The sequence below is a fragment of the Pristiophorus japonicus genome, chromosome 15 (genome assembly GCF_044704955.1).
Source record: "Pristiophorus japonicus isolate sPriJap1 chromosome 15, sPriJap1.hap1, whole genome shotgun sequence".
In the NCBI taxonomy this organism is placed as follows: domain Eukaryota; kingdom Metazoa; phylum Chordata; class Chondrichthyes; family Pristiophoridae; genus Pristiophorus; species Pristiophorus japonicus.
Genome location: NC_091991.1, coordinates 72,230,167 through 72,247,698, shown reverse-complemented (window position 1 = coordinate 72,247,698; position 17,532 = coordinate 72,230,167). Strand labels below are relative to the sequence as shown.

Below are 17,532 nucleotides of genomic sequence, written 5' to 3'. Positions count from 1 at the left end.
TCACTAGGGGGGTAGTGCTGGACAGTCTAATGATACTGAAGGTAGACAAGTCCCCTGGTCCTGATGAAATGCATCCCAGGGTATTAAAAGAGATGACGGAAGTTATAGCAGATGCATTCGTTATAATCTATCAAAATTCTCTGGACTCTGGGGAGGTACCAGCGGATTGGAAAGCAGCTAATGTAACGCCTCTGTTTAAAAAAGGGGGCAGGCAAAAGGCAGGTAACTATAGGCCAGTTAGTTTAACATCTGTCATGGGGAAAATGCTTGAAACTATCATTAAGGAAGAAATAGCGGGACATCTAGATAGGAATAGTGCAATCAAGCAGACGCAGCATGGATTCATGAAAGGGAAATAACTTATTGGAATTCTTTGAGGATATAACAAGCATGGTGGATAGAGGTGTACCGATGGATGTGGTGTATTTAGATTTCCAAAAGGCATTCGATAAGGTGCCACACAAAAGGTTACTGCAGAAGATAAAGGTATGCGGAGTCAGAGGAAATGTATTAGCATGGATTGAGAATTGGCTGGCGAACGGAAAGCAGAGAGTCTGGATAAATGGGTCCTTTTCCGGTTGGAAATCAGTGGTTAGTGGTGTGCCACAGGGATCAGTGCTGGGACCACAACTGTTTACAATATACATAGATGACCTAGAAGAGGGGACAGAGTGTAGTGCAACAAAATTTGCAGATGACACTAAGATTAGTGGGAAAGCGGGTTGTGTAGAGGACTCAGAGAGACTGCAAGGAGATTTGGATAGGTTAAGCGAATGGGCTAAGGTTTGGCAGATGGAATACAATGTCGGAAAGTGTGAGGTCATCCACCTTGGGAAAAAAAACAGTAAAAGGGAATATTATTTGAATGGGGAGAAATTACAACATGCTGTGGTGCAGAGGGACCTGGGGGTCCTTGTGCATGAATCCCAAAAGGTTAGTTTGCAGGTGCAGCAGGTAATCAGGAAGGCGAATGGAATGTTGGCCTTCATTGCGAGAGGGATGGAGTACAAAAGCAGGGAGGTCTTGCTGCAACTGTATAAGGTATTGGTAAGGCCGCACCTGGAGTACTGCGTGCAGTTTTGGTCACCTTACTTAAGGAAGGATATACTAGCTTTGGAAGGGGTACAGAGACGATTCACTAGGCTGATTCCAGAAATGAGGGGGTTATCTTATGATGATAGATTGAATAGACTGGGTCTTTACTCGTTGGAGTTCAGAAAGATGAGGGGTGATCTTATAGAAACATTTAAAATCATGAAAGGGATAGACAAGATAGAGGCAGAGAGATTGTTTCCACTGGTAAGGGAGACTAGAACTAGGGGGCACAGCCTCAAAATACGGAGGAGCCAATTTAAAACCGAGTTGAGAAAGAATTTCTTCTCCCAGAGGGTTGTGAATTTGTGGAATTCTCTGCCCAAGGAAGCAGTTGAGACTGGCTCATTGAATGTTTTCAAGTCAAAGATAGATAGATAGATTTTTAACCAATAAGGGAATTAAGGGTTACGGGGAGAGGGCGGGTAAGTGGAGCTGAGTCCACGACCAGATCAGCCATGATCTTATTGAATGGCGGAGCAGGCTCGAGGGGCTAGATGGCCTTCTCCTGTTCCTAATTCTTATGTACTTATGTAAGCAACAGGTGCCATCAACTTCAAAGAACTTTTGGGGATGGGGGAAGAAAGCAGTTGGGTGCCCCGGGGTCAAGGAAAACAGTCTTCTCCGGCCCAGTCTTGACATGGCCGGAAGCTGGGTGGCCCTAATGCAAGGGCAGCACTGCCCAGGGCCGAACTAAATTCATTTGGTACCGTCTCTTCCTCAGTGCTCATTGTCCAAGGAGTGACTGGAAGGCTGCGCACAGAGTCCAGTCACGTTAATCAAGGGCAGCTCCAATTAAAGGATCAAGTCTCACAGACGCTTGTTTTTTGTGGATCCCCAGTGTGCTGTGCACTGGCCGGCGGCATGGGGGACGCAGAGCACAAGAGGCCTCAGGCTCAATAATAGAGGGAGCCAGTACCCGACACCATTCAATACAGTGGGTGCTGGCCTCATGTTATGGACTGCTGCATGTGTCCTGTCAACTTGTAAATCCATTCTTTATAAATAGGTTCACGATTCCACTACACCCAATTCACAGAGCACATCTTCCCCCAGGGTGACAGCACTGCATCGCCATTTGCTGTTCCGTTACAAAGTTTAGCTCTTCAAAGTAAGCATGGCGAAAAGTTTCCCAAATGCCCTAGGCTTACCTGTATTTTAAATAGAGCTGGGTTCCTTTCTGTTTTATTATAGGAACAGTGGTGGTTTAATTCACAACAGCAGCCACAGATTAAATTGTAATCCCTTTAAATGGGCCTGAGACTGACAACTAATGTACCCCCCCTCTCCGCCCAGTGTGTGTGTGACTATATATATAATATATATATAAAGTGTTATATTCAAGTAAGTATCCTTAGGCAGTTAATTTCAAGAGTCTGTCTGAATTAATGAGTAATTTAGAAAGATAACTGTATTTCACTGCAGATATTCTCGGAGGACAGTTCTGATTAAATGTTCATTTTGTAATGAAAGTGAGTGATGGATGCCATATTATGATTATTACAGTTTATTCTGCTGCGACCAACATCAATTAGTTAAAGCCCTAAATTAAAATTGCCTTACACTGTCGTTTGCGTTTAGAGGATAACTCGCTGAGGCAGCTGGGTTATTTGTTTTACCAATATTCGCTTCTTCCCTTCCCATCTGAAGGTGTTGCTCCTTGCTGGTGTCGAGTTCCACAGGGCCTGGGCGCCCTCTGCCTCCTCCCACATGTGCGCCTGCACAATAATGGGGGCATTATCTCCAAGTCTGATCCTGTCCTCTGTCAACGTCCACTTGTATCCCTTTTTGCTTTTGGAAAATAGAATATTTCTTTATTTGAGGTGCCAACTATGGCTCAGTAGTGTAGCGCTCTCACCTCTGTGTCAAAGGTTCTTGGGGTCAAGTCCCACTCCAGAGACTTGAGCACAGAATCCAGGCTGACATTCCAGCACAGTGCTGAGAGAGGGCTTCACTGTTGGAAGTGCCGTCTTTCGGATGAGATGTTAAACCGAGGTCCCATCCGCCCTATCCGGGCACATCCCTTGGCACTGTTCAAAGAAGAGTTAGGGGAGTTCTCCCGTAGCCCTGGCCAATATTTGTCCCTCCACCAACATTACTACAACAGATCATCTTGTCAGTTATTTAATTGTTGTCTGCGGGATCTTGCTGTGCAAACATTGGCTGATTCGGGGTCAGGAAAGCTGGACCAGCACTGACTCTGTGTGGTGGTTAACTCATATTCCTGACTTGCTGTCTAACTGTGAAATGCCCACCTCTCAAGGTGGGATGAAGTTGGATATCAAGTGTGGAATGCATTTAGTATTTGAGGATTGGATTGGGGATGGGGGATGGGGGCGGGTTAATAAAACAACATTTGGAGCTACATAGAAGTTACAACACGGAAACAGAGCCTGTGTCGATATTTACCCTCCATACCAATGTTCCCTCTAAGCTGTGAGCATGTGCAGTCATGCAGTAATCTGCAAGGTCCCGCGCAGGCCGCTCACTAGCATTTCCATTTCAAATACCACGCATGCGCAGAAATCTAAAGTGACCGTGCATTGAAATAAGCAGGCCGTGCACAACATAGACAATTTAAGGGGAACTTTGCTCCACACTAACAAAATGTTCTAATCACATGTATCCGCCCTGTTCCCATATCCCTTCACCATTTGTTTCCTTCACCCACCTATCCAATCTAGTCTTAACCTTGTCTGCCTCACCACTAACCCCGGAAGTGGATTCTACAGCCTCACATCTCTCTGTGTGAAGATGTTTCTCTTGCCCTTTGTTCTAAATTCCTACATTACAGCAGTGACTATGGCTCCGTGGGTAGCACACTCGCCTCTGAGCCAAAAGGTTGTGGGTTTAAGTCCCACTCCAGGGACTTGAGAAAGAAAAATTTCGGCTGACACTGCAGTGCAGTGCTGAGGGAGCGCTGCACTGTCGGAGGTGCCGTCTTTCGGATGAGATGTTAAACCGAGGCCCTGTCTGCCCTTTCAAGTGGACGTAAAAGATCCCATGGCACTATTTTGAAGAAGAGCAGGGTAGTTATCCCCGATGTCCTGGTAAATATTTATCCCTCAACCAACATCACAAAAACAGATTATCTGGTCATTATCACATTGCTGTTTGTGGGAGCTTGCTTGTGCGCAAACTGGCTACCGCGTTTCCTACATTACAATAGTGTCTACACTCCAAAAAAAGTACTTCGTTGGCTGTAAAGTGCTTTAAGATATCCTGATTTTTCATCCATTCATCCCTCCCTCCCTCACTTCTCCCACTCTACACTCCGTCTCCCACTCACTCACTGACTTAAGGCGGTTTATGTAAAGTAGCTACTTGACTGGAGAGTGCAGTGCAGCCCAGGGTCACGGAAAGAGAGGTGAACAAAATAAAATGATAGAAAAAAGGTAATTAATGTTTTAATTGAAAACTTGATTTAATTTCTGCCTAAAGAAGGAGAATGACAGATTGAGCATGATCCCAGGACTTGGGCGGATATGATCCTAGGAGGCAGAAAAGTGCTAATGTCAGCAGGCTGTTTGACTTGGACTGTAAGCACACAGGTTTAAATTAATAAAGCCTCAAGTGCCCAAATGAAATGTTTTTGTGCACAGGTTAGTGGATCAGTGGAGCAGGTTCCCAGCAAAAGCAGTCGATGCTGAGATGGATAACTCATTAAAACAGAGCTAGATAAACACACATGTGACTATTTGTTAACAGGGCTAGTTGTAGACTGAGATAATAATACTCCATGGGTTGGGGCTGCCACGCTGATTTCAGGGCCGCCCGCCTTTTATGGACACCAGCGGCAGGCCAGTGAGTGGCCCTTGGACAGCGTGGCGCAGACCACTTCAGGGAGCAGCGCGAGCTGGTGCAAGAGGATGACTGGATTGGACGTCACCATAATCCAGGTCACTGATTGGAGCGTGGGCAGGTACAGTGATCGTGGAGTGACGTGATCGGGACCCAGGAGAGGCGTGAGTTTGGGGCCCAGAAAAGGCGAGGGCCCAGGGGCAGCACGGGCCAGCCCACACTGCAATATATGTGTGTGCACTCGGTCTGTGCAGCAGAGCTGGTTTCCAGTCGTCTTGATTAATCCTTGCCACTGGACCAAGACCAGTGCAACGACCACCACACGTTAAAAAAATCCACACACGGGCATCTTACACCCTGCAATATGTAGTTCGGGACCTGGAATATTAGGTCCTTCATTGAAACACCTGTGAACTTACTCTTTTTGGTGTGGAAGCAAGTCATCCTCGATACAAGGGACCGCCTAAGAAGAAGGAAGAAGACTGCATGGGGAAGTGGAATTGTTAGCTGGCGGCCAAGAGGCCAGGGTTAAATAATGGAGATGTGTATTCTGTAGTGTTACTTTGCGGGTCAGGGATATTTACCCAGTACTTTATATGGATGGAGTAGAACCCATATTATACAAGGTTTGCAGAAGGACCAAGCTTGATCAATTGAATGCCTTTTCATGCTTTTAGGCTCTTAACTGAATGAAAACACCTGATGATAACACACAATTAGAGTCACGATTTTTCATTGCTGCACATATTTTACTTGTGGACTTTTAAGTTAATCGTTTGTACCAATTGGTTCCAGAAATGTTGGATGTCAGCAAAAGAAAGAAGGACTTGCATTTATATAGCGCCTTTCACGACCACCAGACGTCTCAAAGCACTTTACAGCCAATTAAGTACTTTTTGTTTTGAAGTGTAGTCACTGTTGTAATGTAGGAAATGCAGCAGCCAATTTGCACACAAGCAAGTTCCCACAAACAGCAATGTGATAATGACCAGATAATCTGTTTTTTTTGGTATGTTGATTGAGGGATAAATATTGGCCAGGGCACCAGGGGTAATTTCCCTGCTCTTCTTTGAACTAGTGTCATGGGATAGTGATCGGGCCTCGGTTTAACATCTCATCCGAAAGATGGCACCTCCGACAGTGCAGCACTCCCTCAGCACTGCACTGGATTTTTTTTGTGCTCAATCCCTGAAGTGGGACTTGAACCCACAACCTTCTGACTCAGAGGCAAGAATGCTACTCACTGAGTCACAGCTGACACTCCCACAGCAGTGGGAAGAGTAGGCACTCCTTGCACAACATAGCTGTCACGTATACATGTAGATGAAGTTCTGAATTAATCAAGAGATGGCGGTATGGTCGTGAGATCAGATTTGGCAAACGCGTCAGTCCCAGAATTATCGCCTTTGTTGAGCAGTTTTCCGCCGCGGTAATATTGCAGTGATTGAAACTCTCCACCAAACATGCGCAGGCACCTGGGAAGTGAGTTTACAGAAAATATCCAGAAACCAGAGTTTCTAGCCTTCATGGTCAGTGTATGGAATTTCCAATTTCATCAAGAATATAAAATAGCACACAAAGAAATTTTATGTCGCTATTTTAACCAGGCAATCAGGTTGGAAATTAAACTGTCTTGAAGTTCTGTTCTTGGATTATAAAAGGATAAAAATCTTTCTTAAGAAGTAGGAATAAAGTTCCCACATCTGTCCTAAGACACCTATCTCGGAACAGAGGAACAGGAGTCGGCCACTCAGCCCCTCGAGCCTATTCTGCCATTCAATGAGATCATAGCTGGTCTGTGACCTAACTCCATATACCCACCTTTGGCCCATATCTCTTAATACCTTTGATTAACAAAAAGCTATCAATCTCAGATTTAAAATTAACAATTGACTGACTCAATTGCCGTTTACAGAACAAAGTTCCGAACTGCACTCCTGAAAGGCCTGGCTCTAATTTTTAGACTATGCCCCCTAGTGCTAGAATCCCCAAATAGCAGAAATAGTTTCTCTCTATCCTATCTGTTCCCCTGCTAGTGGCTTGCAGTAATATATGAAAGGTATATTTTGCTCCATTTACTAAGTGTAGCAGTACAGTAAGCACTATTATAAAGGAGTGATGGGCCCTTTATGCTCACACTTCCATTTTTTCACTAAAAATAATGAACACGGGAAGATACACTCCCAAAGTTGCAAGAGTAATGTTAGTGAGTTTTCTTTATAAACCTTTACAGGTGGGAACATACCTGAGAATTCACAACATTCATGCAATGCTCATAACATCTCACAATGAGAAACAAAGTGGGAGCCTCGACACTGTGCCAGAGATGGAATTCACCCTTCACGGGGGCACATCATATGGGCGAGGAATCACCGTGTTGCTGGGAGACTGCGGTGACGTTCAACAGCTGAAGCAGTAAGTGACATTTGAGGAGAAACGGTTCATAACTCAAAACCTCTGAAGCCCCCTTCCCCCCCCACACTACTTTCCCCCTCGATTGCAAATGTTTACAGTGCACTGAGCACAGGCCCTGTTCCTTGAACAAATGCTGGAAATTTGACCGGAAAGTCACAGAGGTCATTTAGGAACTCCTCAGTGCGTGGCGATCTACGGATAAATGGAAATAGCTCTAATGCCTTTCATGTAAATTGTAGAGTCTTACAGCACAGAAGAAAGCCATTTGGCCCATTGTGCCTGTTCCAGCTCTTTGAAGAGCTGTCCAATTAGTCCCACCCTCCTGTTCTGTTCCCATAGCCCAACAAATGTTTCCTTTTCAAGTAAATCAATTCCCTTTTGAAAGCTAATTTTGAATCTGCTGCCACCACCCTTTAAAGCAGCGCATTCCAGATCATAACAACTTGTTGTGTTAAAATAATTCTCGTCGTCTCCCCTCTAGTTCTTTTGCCAGTTATCTTAATTCTGTGTCATTTGGTTCCTTGACTAACATCCTCACACTGGTTGCTTGGTAGGCAGAAAACGATGAGAATTTTTACCAGGCCAACTTTCCTAAGCCACATTTATATTTTATTTACTGATTTTAACACCTTTCTTGAGATCTCCGATCAAGCCGTGCCAGGTCCTGGAAATAGCACAAACCCGCCATGCTGTTTGATCCCGTGCCTCCTACACCGGGCACTTTTGGGGGGGGGGGGAGGTGTGGTGGCATTGTTTTCCTACCTTGCAAAACAGATCTTTCTGAGATCACTGGCCTCTGAGAAACTGGCAATGTTATTTGGGTTGCTGCTCGCGTGAAACCCAGTGCGAACACAGGCCTTACCTAACATAACAACCAACAACTTGCATTTATATAGCGCTTTCATTGTAGTAAAATGTCCCAAGGTGCTTCACACGCGAATTATCAAACAAGATTTGATGCAGAGCCAGATAGAGAGATATTGGGACAAACGACTAAAAGCTTGGTCAAAGTGTGTCTAAAAGAAAAAGAAAGAGGTGGAGAGGTTTACAGAGAGAATTCCATGTCCACCAATGATTTTTTTTATTCGTTCATGGGATGTGGGCGTCGCTGGCATTTATTGTCCATCCCTAATTGCCCTAGAGAAGGTGGTGGTGAGCTGCACAGAGGGCAGTTAAGAGTCAACCACATTGCTGTGGGTCTGGAGTCACATATAAGCCAGACCGGGTAAGGACGGCAGATTTCCTTCCCGAAAGGACATTAGTGAACCAGATGGGTTTTTACGACAATTCGGTAGTTTAATGGTCACCATTACAGATACTAGCTTTTTATGCCAGATTTATTTAATTTATTGAATTTAAATTCCCCAGCTGCCATGGTAGGATTTGAACTCGCATCTCCGGATCATTAGCCCAGCCTTTGGATTATTAGTCCAGTAACATAACCACTATGCTACCGGTGGAGGAACTAAAATCAGGGATGCTCATTCGGCTAGAATTGGAGGCGCACAGAGATCACGGGGGGGGGCGGGGGGTGGGCGGTTTGTGGGGCTATGAATACAAGAATATATACAGATCATCTGTGAATACAATCAACCAGTTTCAATCTCTGCTGATACAGTAGTTTTTTATGCGGGTTAATAATACACCCATCTCACTGAAGACCCTTATTGTGCCAGCCTTAAAATAAAAAGACTAACACAAGAATATAGTGCTGTGGCACCAGCAGGCTACTTCCTGCTAACACTAGTTTTCCGCCAATTCTGCACTCCCCAAAGTTACTACTGTGTAACTCCAAAAACAGTACAGGCATTTATTGTGTCGGTAGCAGTAGTCTCCAGGCTTTAATTATTGCGGAACCTCCAGTGCCCTTGTGATTGTCAGCAGTTCGCGCAAAGGTAATCGTTATCTGAAGTCATCTCGATCCTTTCTTTAGTCATAATCAGCTCTTTTTTTGGTACTTTGACAGAAAGTGTTTGGTGCAAGTTTCTCAAGGTTATTTGCTTTCTTTCAGGTCTTTAGAATCAGCACTTTCTGCAAACCAGGATAGTATGGGAGATCGTACACTGCTAGAAATGTTTAACACTTCAAGAAAGCCCTCGGGTAAGAGCCGTTGATTGTGTTATGTAGCCCATCACCTGCTGCAGTCCTGTCTTGTCAAAGGTTCCAGGCATCATTAAACCAAAGAAACGAAGTAAGTTTGGACTAATTGGATCTGCACTGGCTCACTTGACACATGACTGATTCAGGGTCAGCAAAGCTGGACCAGCATTGACTGTATGTGAAGGTTTACTCATATTGCTGACTTGATGTTTAACTGTGAAGTGCCCACCTCTCAAGGTGGGATACAGTCGGATACCAAGTGAGGAATGCATTTAATATTTGAGGATTGTATTAGAGCAGTGGGAGGTAATGAAAGGACATTTGTAGCTGCATATAAATACATAGAAGTTCCAACAAAGAAACAGGCCGTTTGACCAGTCTGTGTCAGTGTTTAACCTCCACATCAAGTCCATTTACCCACCCTGTTCCCATATCACTTCAACCTGCTTTCCTTCATCCACCTATCTAATCTAATGTTGACCTTGTTTCTGCCTCACTAGCCAGACACACTGCTCAATGCACGACCCCAAATCATTCACCCACCAACAATCTGCACCAATCACGAGGCACACCTCCCATTCCGAGTCTCACCTCACCCCTTTGGAGGAGACGGTGCCGGCCATTCTTGGCAAGAGCCATCGGTGGGGCTGAAACGATACAAGATGCTGGTATCCTCATACATATCCCCCTTCTGGCATGCACCTCTTGCTTTCCTGCCCTCCCCTCACCACAACTCCACTCTTGTGCCTTCCTCATTTCGCAAACCCAAGAAATGCAGCCTGCCCAGCCAATGGGTGACCAAGACGAGGGAGAGGAGAGTAAAGAGGAAGAAAGGCCGTCACTCGATTTGACACTCCCAGCCACCAGTTCCTCAAGCTCGAACAGCAAGGCCATTTGCACTGTCATCACTGAATGTCAACAGCCTTCCACCAACCCTGCTGCAGCCACTGCGTGACATCAGTAGGATAGGCAAAGGCACACACCAGACAGTCACGAAGGGAATGCATAAGGGTGATGAGTTGATTTCTTGGCATCTTTTTGGATGGATAGATGTATCAAGTTGGATTGGAATGTTTGCTTTGTGGTGGATTTTATTTCAGCATTGTGGCCACGAGGATTCTGTGATGGCCAGTAACAGAGGGAAGGTAAGGTGTGGAACAAATATTGAAAGGGGAATTGGGGTTGTGATCACTGGTACCGCAGGCGGATGATTCTATTTCGGATATCCCAGCCAGAAGGGAGCTGGCTGGGTTGCACCTTACTGCTCTATTGCTTCCTCCTCGTCTGCATCTTCCTCTTCCCTCTGCGTGCAAATGCTGTAAATCTGAAATAAAAACCTGAAATGCTGGAAATGCTCAGCAGGTCAGGCAGCATCTCAACCTGAGACGTGAACTCTGTTTTCCTCTCCACAGATATTGCCTGACCTGATGAATATTTGCAGCATTTTCTGTCTTCTCAGAGGTCTTCCTTTACCATCTGAAGCCTTGCAAGCATCCAGCAGCACTCCTTGCACACTTTAAAAAAAAAACTTTTAACACATATTTCAGCAAGCCACTACTTCAAGAAAATCAATAAAATCTAGTCCAGAAGCTTAAATGCAAACTTAGCTAAAATATGTGTGTGTCCCTTTAACAGGTGCTGGCAGCACCTCTGTCAGACTGCTGAATGCTGGGTTTTCATGGTGGACTTAGGACCCAGCGTTGAAATCAGCGCAATGGTCCAAGTCCTCTGAGGTGATGTTCGTCACTTCTCCCTAATTTGAACTTGCAGGGCCATCGCACTTACCGGCAGCGCTGACGGACCTCGGCAAATGATGGACGCCATGGGACCTGCCACCAGCTGGCAAAAGTGCGACTGCCGCCATCTTTCCGCGACAGTTTGACGGTAACGGGTGGCGTAAAGCATCCGAATTTTTAGCGCCAATTTTTCAAGTCTTCGTATTTATATTTCCTCACAACAGGCAGCATCCTGGCGAATCTGTGTTGGACCCCCTCTCGAGCCTCAACATCCGTCCTATAGCGTGCAGCCCATTACTGAACACAATACTCTAACTTGAGGGCTTATTATCTCGGCTCATCATTACCTTTTACATTCTATACCACTTGAGATAAAACCTACAGTTCTGTTAGCTTTTTTTATTACAGCCTTAACAACCTGAGGTGCTGCCTTTAATGTCCTGTGAACCTGAAGCCCCAAATCCTCGGCTCTTCCACAGCACCGAGCCGCCTTCTATTCACAGTATAATTACTGCTGTTACTTTTTTTTAACCAAAATGCATAACCTTTTGATCGCTGTATCTGGGCTGATGGATAGTTGATACTATGACTGCATTGTCTAGGCTATTAAATAACACTTAAATGATACGATCTCTACTGGACTGGGATCTCTCCATGCATCATGGGGATTACTGCACTGCCCTGGTGGTAGATTTCCCCTGAATATTCATTGCGTTGATGTAAACTAGTCCAGAATGGTGCACATTGTTATTCATTGTACCAGTGCACGTCGTGCACTCCTCCAGACAGTCTCTGTTCTGTAGCCACGATGACCTACTTGGGGCAAGTGCATGTTTTGACCCACAGGTGTTCCTGTACATGGGTGTCGTAAGTAGATGCAAGCCGAGAAGCCGCGATACTCCTACAGTGAACGGGTTGTCTTGTGCGTGTTTGGTTGGTCCAGTACTTGGGGGTAGGTTTCTGACTTCACACTCTGGGCCCGGTGCCTCGCCAGCTGCCAGCAGGTGTTGGGAGTTCGGCCATGGCCTCACTTTCCGATCTCCACAACCAGTGGGCCAGGCTTCCAACAACAGTGTGAGGTGGAACAGTCACCCCTATTTTGTCTAGGAGTGGAGGGGGCGGGGGGAGTTTGCCTTTATCCACTTGGGCTCTTGAATCAAGAAATAAAAATCATATTTCATAGAACCAAAGAATATTACAACACAGAAGGAGGCCATTCGGTCTATCGTGTCTGTGCTGGTTGAAAAAGAGTTACCCAGCCTAATCCCACCTTCCAGCACTAGGTCCGTAGCCCTGTAGGTTACGGCTCTTTAAGTGCACATCCAAGTACCTTTTAAATGTGATGAGGCTTTCTGCCTCTACCACCGTTTCCAGACTCCCACCACCCTCTGGGTGAATAAATGTTTCCTCATCTCCCCTCCAATCCTACCAACTACTTTAAATCTATTCCCCTGAAATAGGTCCTTCCTATCCACTCTATCTGGGCCCCTCATAATTTTATATACCTCAATAAGGTCTCCCCTCAGCCTCCTCTGTTCCAAGGAAAACAACCCCAGCCTATCCAATCTTACCTCATAGCTAAGGTTTTCGAGTCCTGGCAACATTCTCGTAAATCTCCTCTGCACCCTTTCTAGTGCAAACACATCCTTCCTGAAATTTCTCCATTGAAATTCTCATTAAAGGTATCTAAAATATAAAGTGTAATAATGTATGGAGTAATAGCACAGCAGCCTTGACTATAGTAGTATACAATTTTCTTTCTATCTTCATTTTCTTTCCAGCCTCCTTCCCTGAGAGCCAGTGCTCCCCTTCACTACTAATCCAGCCCCTGTCCAGTCCACCCACAACCCAGTGACAGCAATGGGCTCACTGTTGCAGTCAGCTCAAGTCTTCACTCTTGCGCCTATGTTTTGATTCCACATTTTGCTTTGTGTTTCTTCGTTTGCTGACTCCAGAAAATCTTTTGGAGCAATGGAAGTTCCTCACCGCTAGATGGCGCTGCTGTTGAAGACTTGTCATAGGTGCAGACTGTGCTCTCTTGTAGCCAGCGCTGCCTCCTGTCCGTTGAACACGGGAGGGGTCTTCACCAAGTTTCCTCTCGAAAATATAAGAAAAGTCAGTGATAAGAAAACAATTGGTTCCCCACCTTGGTGTGGGGTCATCATCGCTTGCCGATTGCAATGGTTCTCCACACACACCGGGGAATTTGTTACGTATCATGTGGAACGTGATGTCATCAACCACATTGTTGACACAAACTGTTCTCCTTTATAAAAAGGAAGTCAGTGTGTCTGAGTGTCAGTTCTATGTGCTTTGACTACAGTATTTAAGAAAGAAAGACTTGGACTTATATAGCACCTTTCATGACCATCGGATGTCTCAAAGCACTTTACAGCCAATGAAGTACTTTTGGAGTGTAGTCACTGTTGTAATGTAGGAAACACGGCAGCCCATTTGCGCACAAGCAAGCTCCCACAAACAGCATTGTGATAATGACCAGATAATCTGTATTTTTTGTTACGCTAATTGTGGGATAAATATTGGCCAGGACACCAGGGATAACTCCCCTGCTCTTCTTTGAAATAGTGCCAGGGGATCTTTTACGTCCACTTGAGAGAGTAGCCGGGGTCTCGATTTAACATCTAATCCAAAAGACGGGTACCTCCGACAGTGCCGTACTCCCTCAGCACTGCACTGGAGTATCAGCCTAGATTTATGTGCTCAAGTACCTGGAGTGGGACTTGAACCTACAACCTTCTGACCTAGAGGCAAGAGTGCTACCCACTGAACCTTAGCTGACACTGTGGCTGGATGATGCAGCTTGAATGGAGATGCCTGGCAGAGCTTTGGACATGAATGCAAGACAGCACTGTATGCGGACGGTGTTTGCATTTGCAGATCTCCCAATCCTCCATGCAATGCAGGAACGTACAGGAGTGGTTGGGCTGGGGGAAGGCAGAGGTCGCTGTCCATTGGGGTTTCAGCACTGATGGAGCGAAGAGAACTGGTCTGCCAAATGTTAAATCCAAGGAAGCAGTCAAACTAGTTGCTTTGTGAAAGTCAGAGAGTTATTCTGTGTTGCAGTTTTACAGATAAAATGAATGGACACCTGGTTAAGAGTTTGCAAGGTGCGGTTATAAAATCGCCTTCAACCTGTCCCCTGTGCTCACTATCCACAAAATGGCCACGATGGAAGATCCGTTCAGCCATCTGTTTAGCTATCCTTTACTTGCCCATTGTCTTCATTCCATGTTAAGTTAGTACTTGTTGGATTTTACAGAAACATTCCAATGCTTTTGACATAAAACTTTAGAGACCCCTGCGGGTATCTGAGTCGACAGTCCAATCTCAACTTGCGATGCGAAGGATAAAATGCTGGAACAACCATCTGCTGTCCTCAATGACACGGAGAAGATATCTTGGGTAGGAAGTTAGGATATCTGATCAGATTGGGTTGGTCTCTAATGAAGGCCTGTAACTCACTGAAACTGATGCCAGCAATGTAGTTCTCTGAGAAAAGAATCTTAAATCACAGAAACTCATATGTGCAAATGGAGAGCTCACCTATATCTGTAAAACTAAATTAAGGTCATAGTTCAGAGAAATGGAAGTCTAGTTTCCAGATAGCCTTTATCAATTGGGATACCAGTGGATGGCCCTCGAATGATCTGATGATTAAAGGTTTGTGGAAAGTCGAAATAGTCTCAACATAAATCATAACATTTTGCAGCACAAAAGGCGGCCATTCAGCCCATCACACCTGCACTGAAAGAGTTATCCACTTAGTCCCAGTCACCTGCTCGCTCTTCATAGTCTTTTTTAAAATGTTTTTTTCCAAATATTTATCTACATCCCTTTTAAAAGCTAGCATGGATTCTGCTGCTGGTGGAGAATTGAATGTCTCAGCAACTCTCTGGGCTTTGAAAAAATTATCCTGACCTCATCATTTCATTCTTACAGTGCTGGTAGAATTGGCAAGTCTGGTTGGCACATTCCTGGCGGTTTTATCACATGTCGAACTGCCCCTGCCAAATCAAACAAATGTTTTCCCATCTGCAATATTTTAATAATTAATAAATAAAAGTGTTCAAAGAAAAGTAACAAAACACTAAAATTTCCCAATGATTTTTGCCTGGTTGCTTGGAACAGTGTCCAGGAAGTTTGTCTTTAATTGCTGGAGAGTCCCGGACAATCGGAGGGTTGGAAACCCAAGGTGTTGGCTTTAAATTTATACAGTTACAGTCTCACTGACCAGTGCAAATATTTTTTTCTCTATTTACCTTCTCAAAACCCCTCCTAATTTGGAATGCCGTCGGGTTCTCTCTTAGCCTTCCCTGTTCTAGTGAGAAGAACCCCAGTTTGTTTAGAAAGAAGAAACAAAATATATATCCTCAGGACATCCCAAAGATGGTACAAAAGCAAAATACTGTGTATGCTGGAATCTGAAATAAAAACAGAAAATGCTGGAAATTTCAGCAGGTCAGAAGGGTCACTGACCCGAAACGTTAACTCTATTTCTCTCCACAGATGCTGCCTGAACTGCTGTGATTTCCAGCATTTTCTGTTTTTATCCCAAAGATGCTGTTGGTTGGGGGATAAATGTTGGCCTGACACCGGAAGAGCCCCCTTGCTCTTCTTCAAATAGTGCCATGGATTTGAGTGCATAATCCAGGCTGAGACTCCAGTGCAGTACTGAGGGAGTATTGCATTGTGGGAGGTGTCATCCAGCATTCAACGGTCAATGTGGATGTCAAAGGTGAGGGGTTTCTCGGAGTGGGGCTATGCAAAGGCCTCGGGAGCTGCAACAAAACTTTATATAATTATTCCAATTTTCAGGCAGCTTTTTCCCTTTGCTGCGGCAGGTCTGTTGCCAGAGGAAGTTTCTGGCTGCAGTTCAGGAGCAGAGGGCAGGGCAGCCACCTCCAGGATGCATGTGGCCCTGGGATCAGAACATTGACATGGAGCAGGTTGAGACAGATGTCCCACCAGAAATATACCCCAATTGGAAAGTCTAGGCTGGTATTTCTTCCTCAACTTTCAGGAACATAAACCTATCTTTTCTTGCGTTTTTATGTTGCCTCTTCTCATGAGAATCTCCAAATCTCCAACTACATGTCTTTCTTATAGGATCTTCCAACTATCTACTGCCTTCTTTAACAGAGCCTTCCAGCTGTCACGATTCAAATAAAATTGTCTTTTATATTGTGGGAAACAGTTACCCATGTTATCCTGAATTTTGAATAACTGGCCATTGAAATGAAATGGGAGCTGTCAAATGCAAACTGAACCAATCTGACATATATTTGAAATTCACGTTAGACTCCATTTTGAGATTGTTACTGGGGAAATCCCTCAAAGAACCAGTGCAGTCTTTAATTGTTCTTCACATAACTGAAAAAAATCTTTTAACATTTCTACTAAAACTGCCCATAAATCTTTTATCAAATGCCTTTTCAACCTTTCTAAAAGTGGCTTTAGTAATCCTCAATTATTCCTTATAACTGTCTCCACCCTCTACAGACGTTCACTTTAGAACTGGTGAGTTTTATAGGTAATTTTTCCTGTGAATCTCTCTGCTTTGTCACTTAGGCTTCACGTTACCATGCACTGTGTACATGTATTGCCAAGTCGAATACTGCTTTCAGTTCTATAATCAGACCAAACATGAATAAAGGATGCACAGGGTACTACACTTTAAGCTTTCTGGCCTTTTTGATGAATTAAAATCCCTGTTTGCCTCTTAGTCCCTTCCTCTCCCTCCGCTTAGCCCATGTGTGCTCGTGAAGAGGGTGTGAATTTTCTGTTAAGATGGGAAAATGTTTTGCGAATGGGAACAGTTTCCTGTTCGGTAATTAGTTAGTTAGTTAGCTCATTAATTAAACCATGTTACTATCAAATCTTTCAGCACCTGAAGGAGCAGGAGCCTCAGCAGCTTGTGTGGAGCGATGTCATCAAGAATCTGCCACAGGTTGGTATCAACGGAAGTTTTATGGACCTTGTAGAAAATTGCATCTGTTCTTAACATCTTCACAATAAGTCATGCCATTCAAGAAAAGGATAGCTGTTACCTGGAGCCTCAAAAGTCCTTTTCCTTGGTGTCACTGATGGCTCAGTTGGTAGTTTGTCGGTTCAAGTACCACTCCAGAGACTTTTAAAAAATGTGTTCATGGAATGTGGGCATCGCTGACAAGGCCAGCATTTATTGCCCATCCCTAATTGCCCTTGAGAAGGTGGTGATGAGCCGCCTTCTTGTACCGCTACAGTCCTTGTGGTGAGCACATAATCCAGGCTAACACTCCAGTGCAGTACTGAGGGAATGCTGCACTGTCGGAGTTGCCGTCTTTCAGATGAAATATTAAACCAAGACCCCATTTGCCCTCTCAGGTGA

General features: G+C 44.8%; 1 protein-coding gene across 3 annotated transcripts in view; it reads left to right on the top strand.

Moving 5' to 3' along the window:
* The window catches only part of pot1 (protection of telomeres 1 homolog), a 316,069-nt gene that overhangs the window by 261,933 nt on the left and 36,604 nt on the right, over positions 1–17,532 (top strand). For all 3 annotated transcript variants that reach the window (XM_070900596.1, XM_070900598.1, XM_070900597.1), the window contains 3 exons: positions 7,127–7,308; positions 9,320–9,408; positions 17,050–17,112. In XM_070900596.1, the coding sequence (XP_070756697.1) occupies positions 7,127–7,308; positions 9,320–9,408; positions 17,050–17,112 (334 nt within the window). The remainder of the gene's footprint in view (positions 1–7,126; positions 7,309–9,319; positions 9,409–17,049; positions 17,113–17,532) is intronic.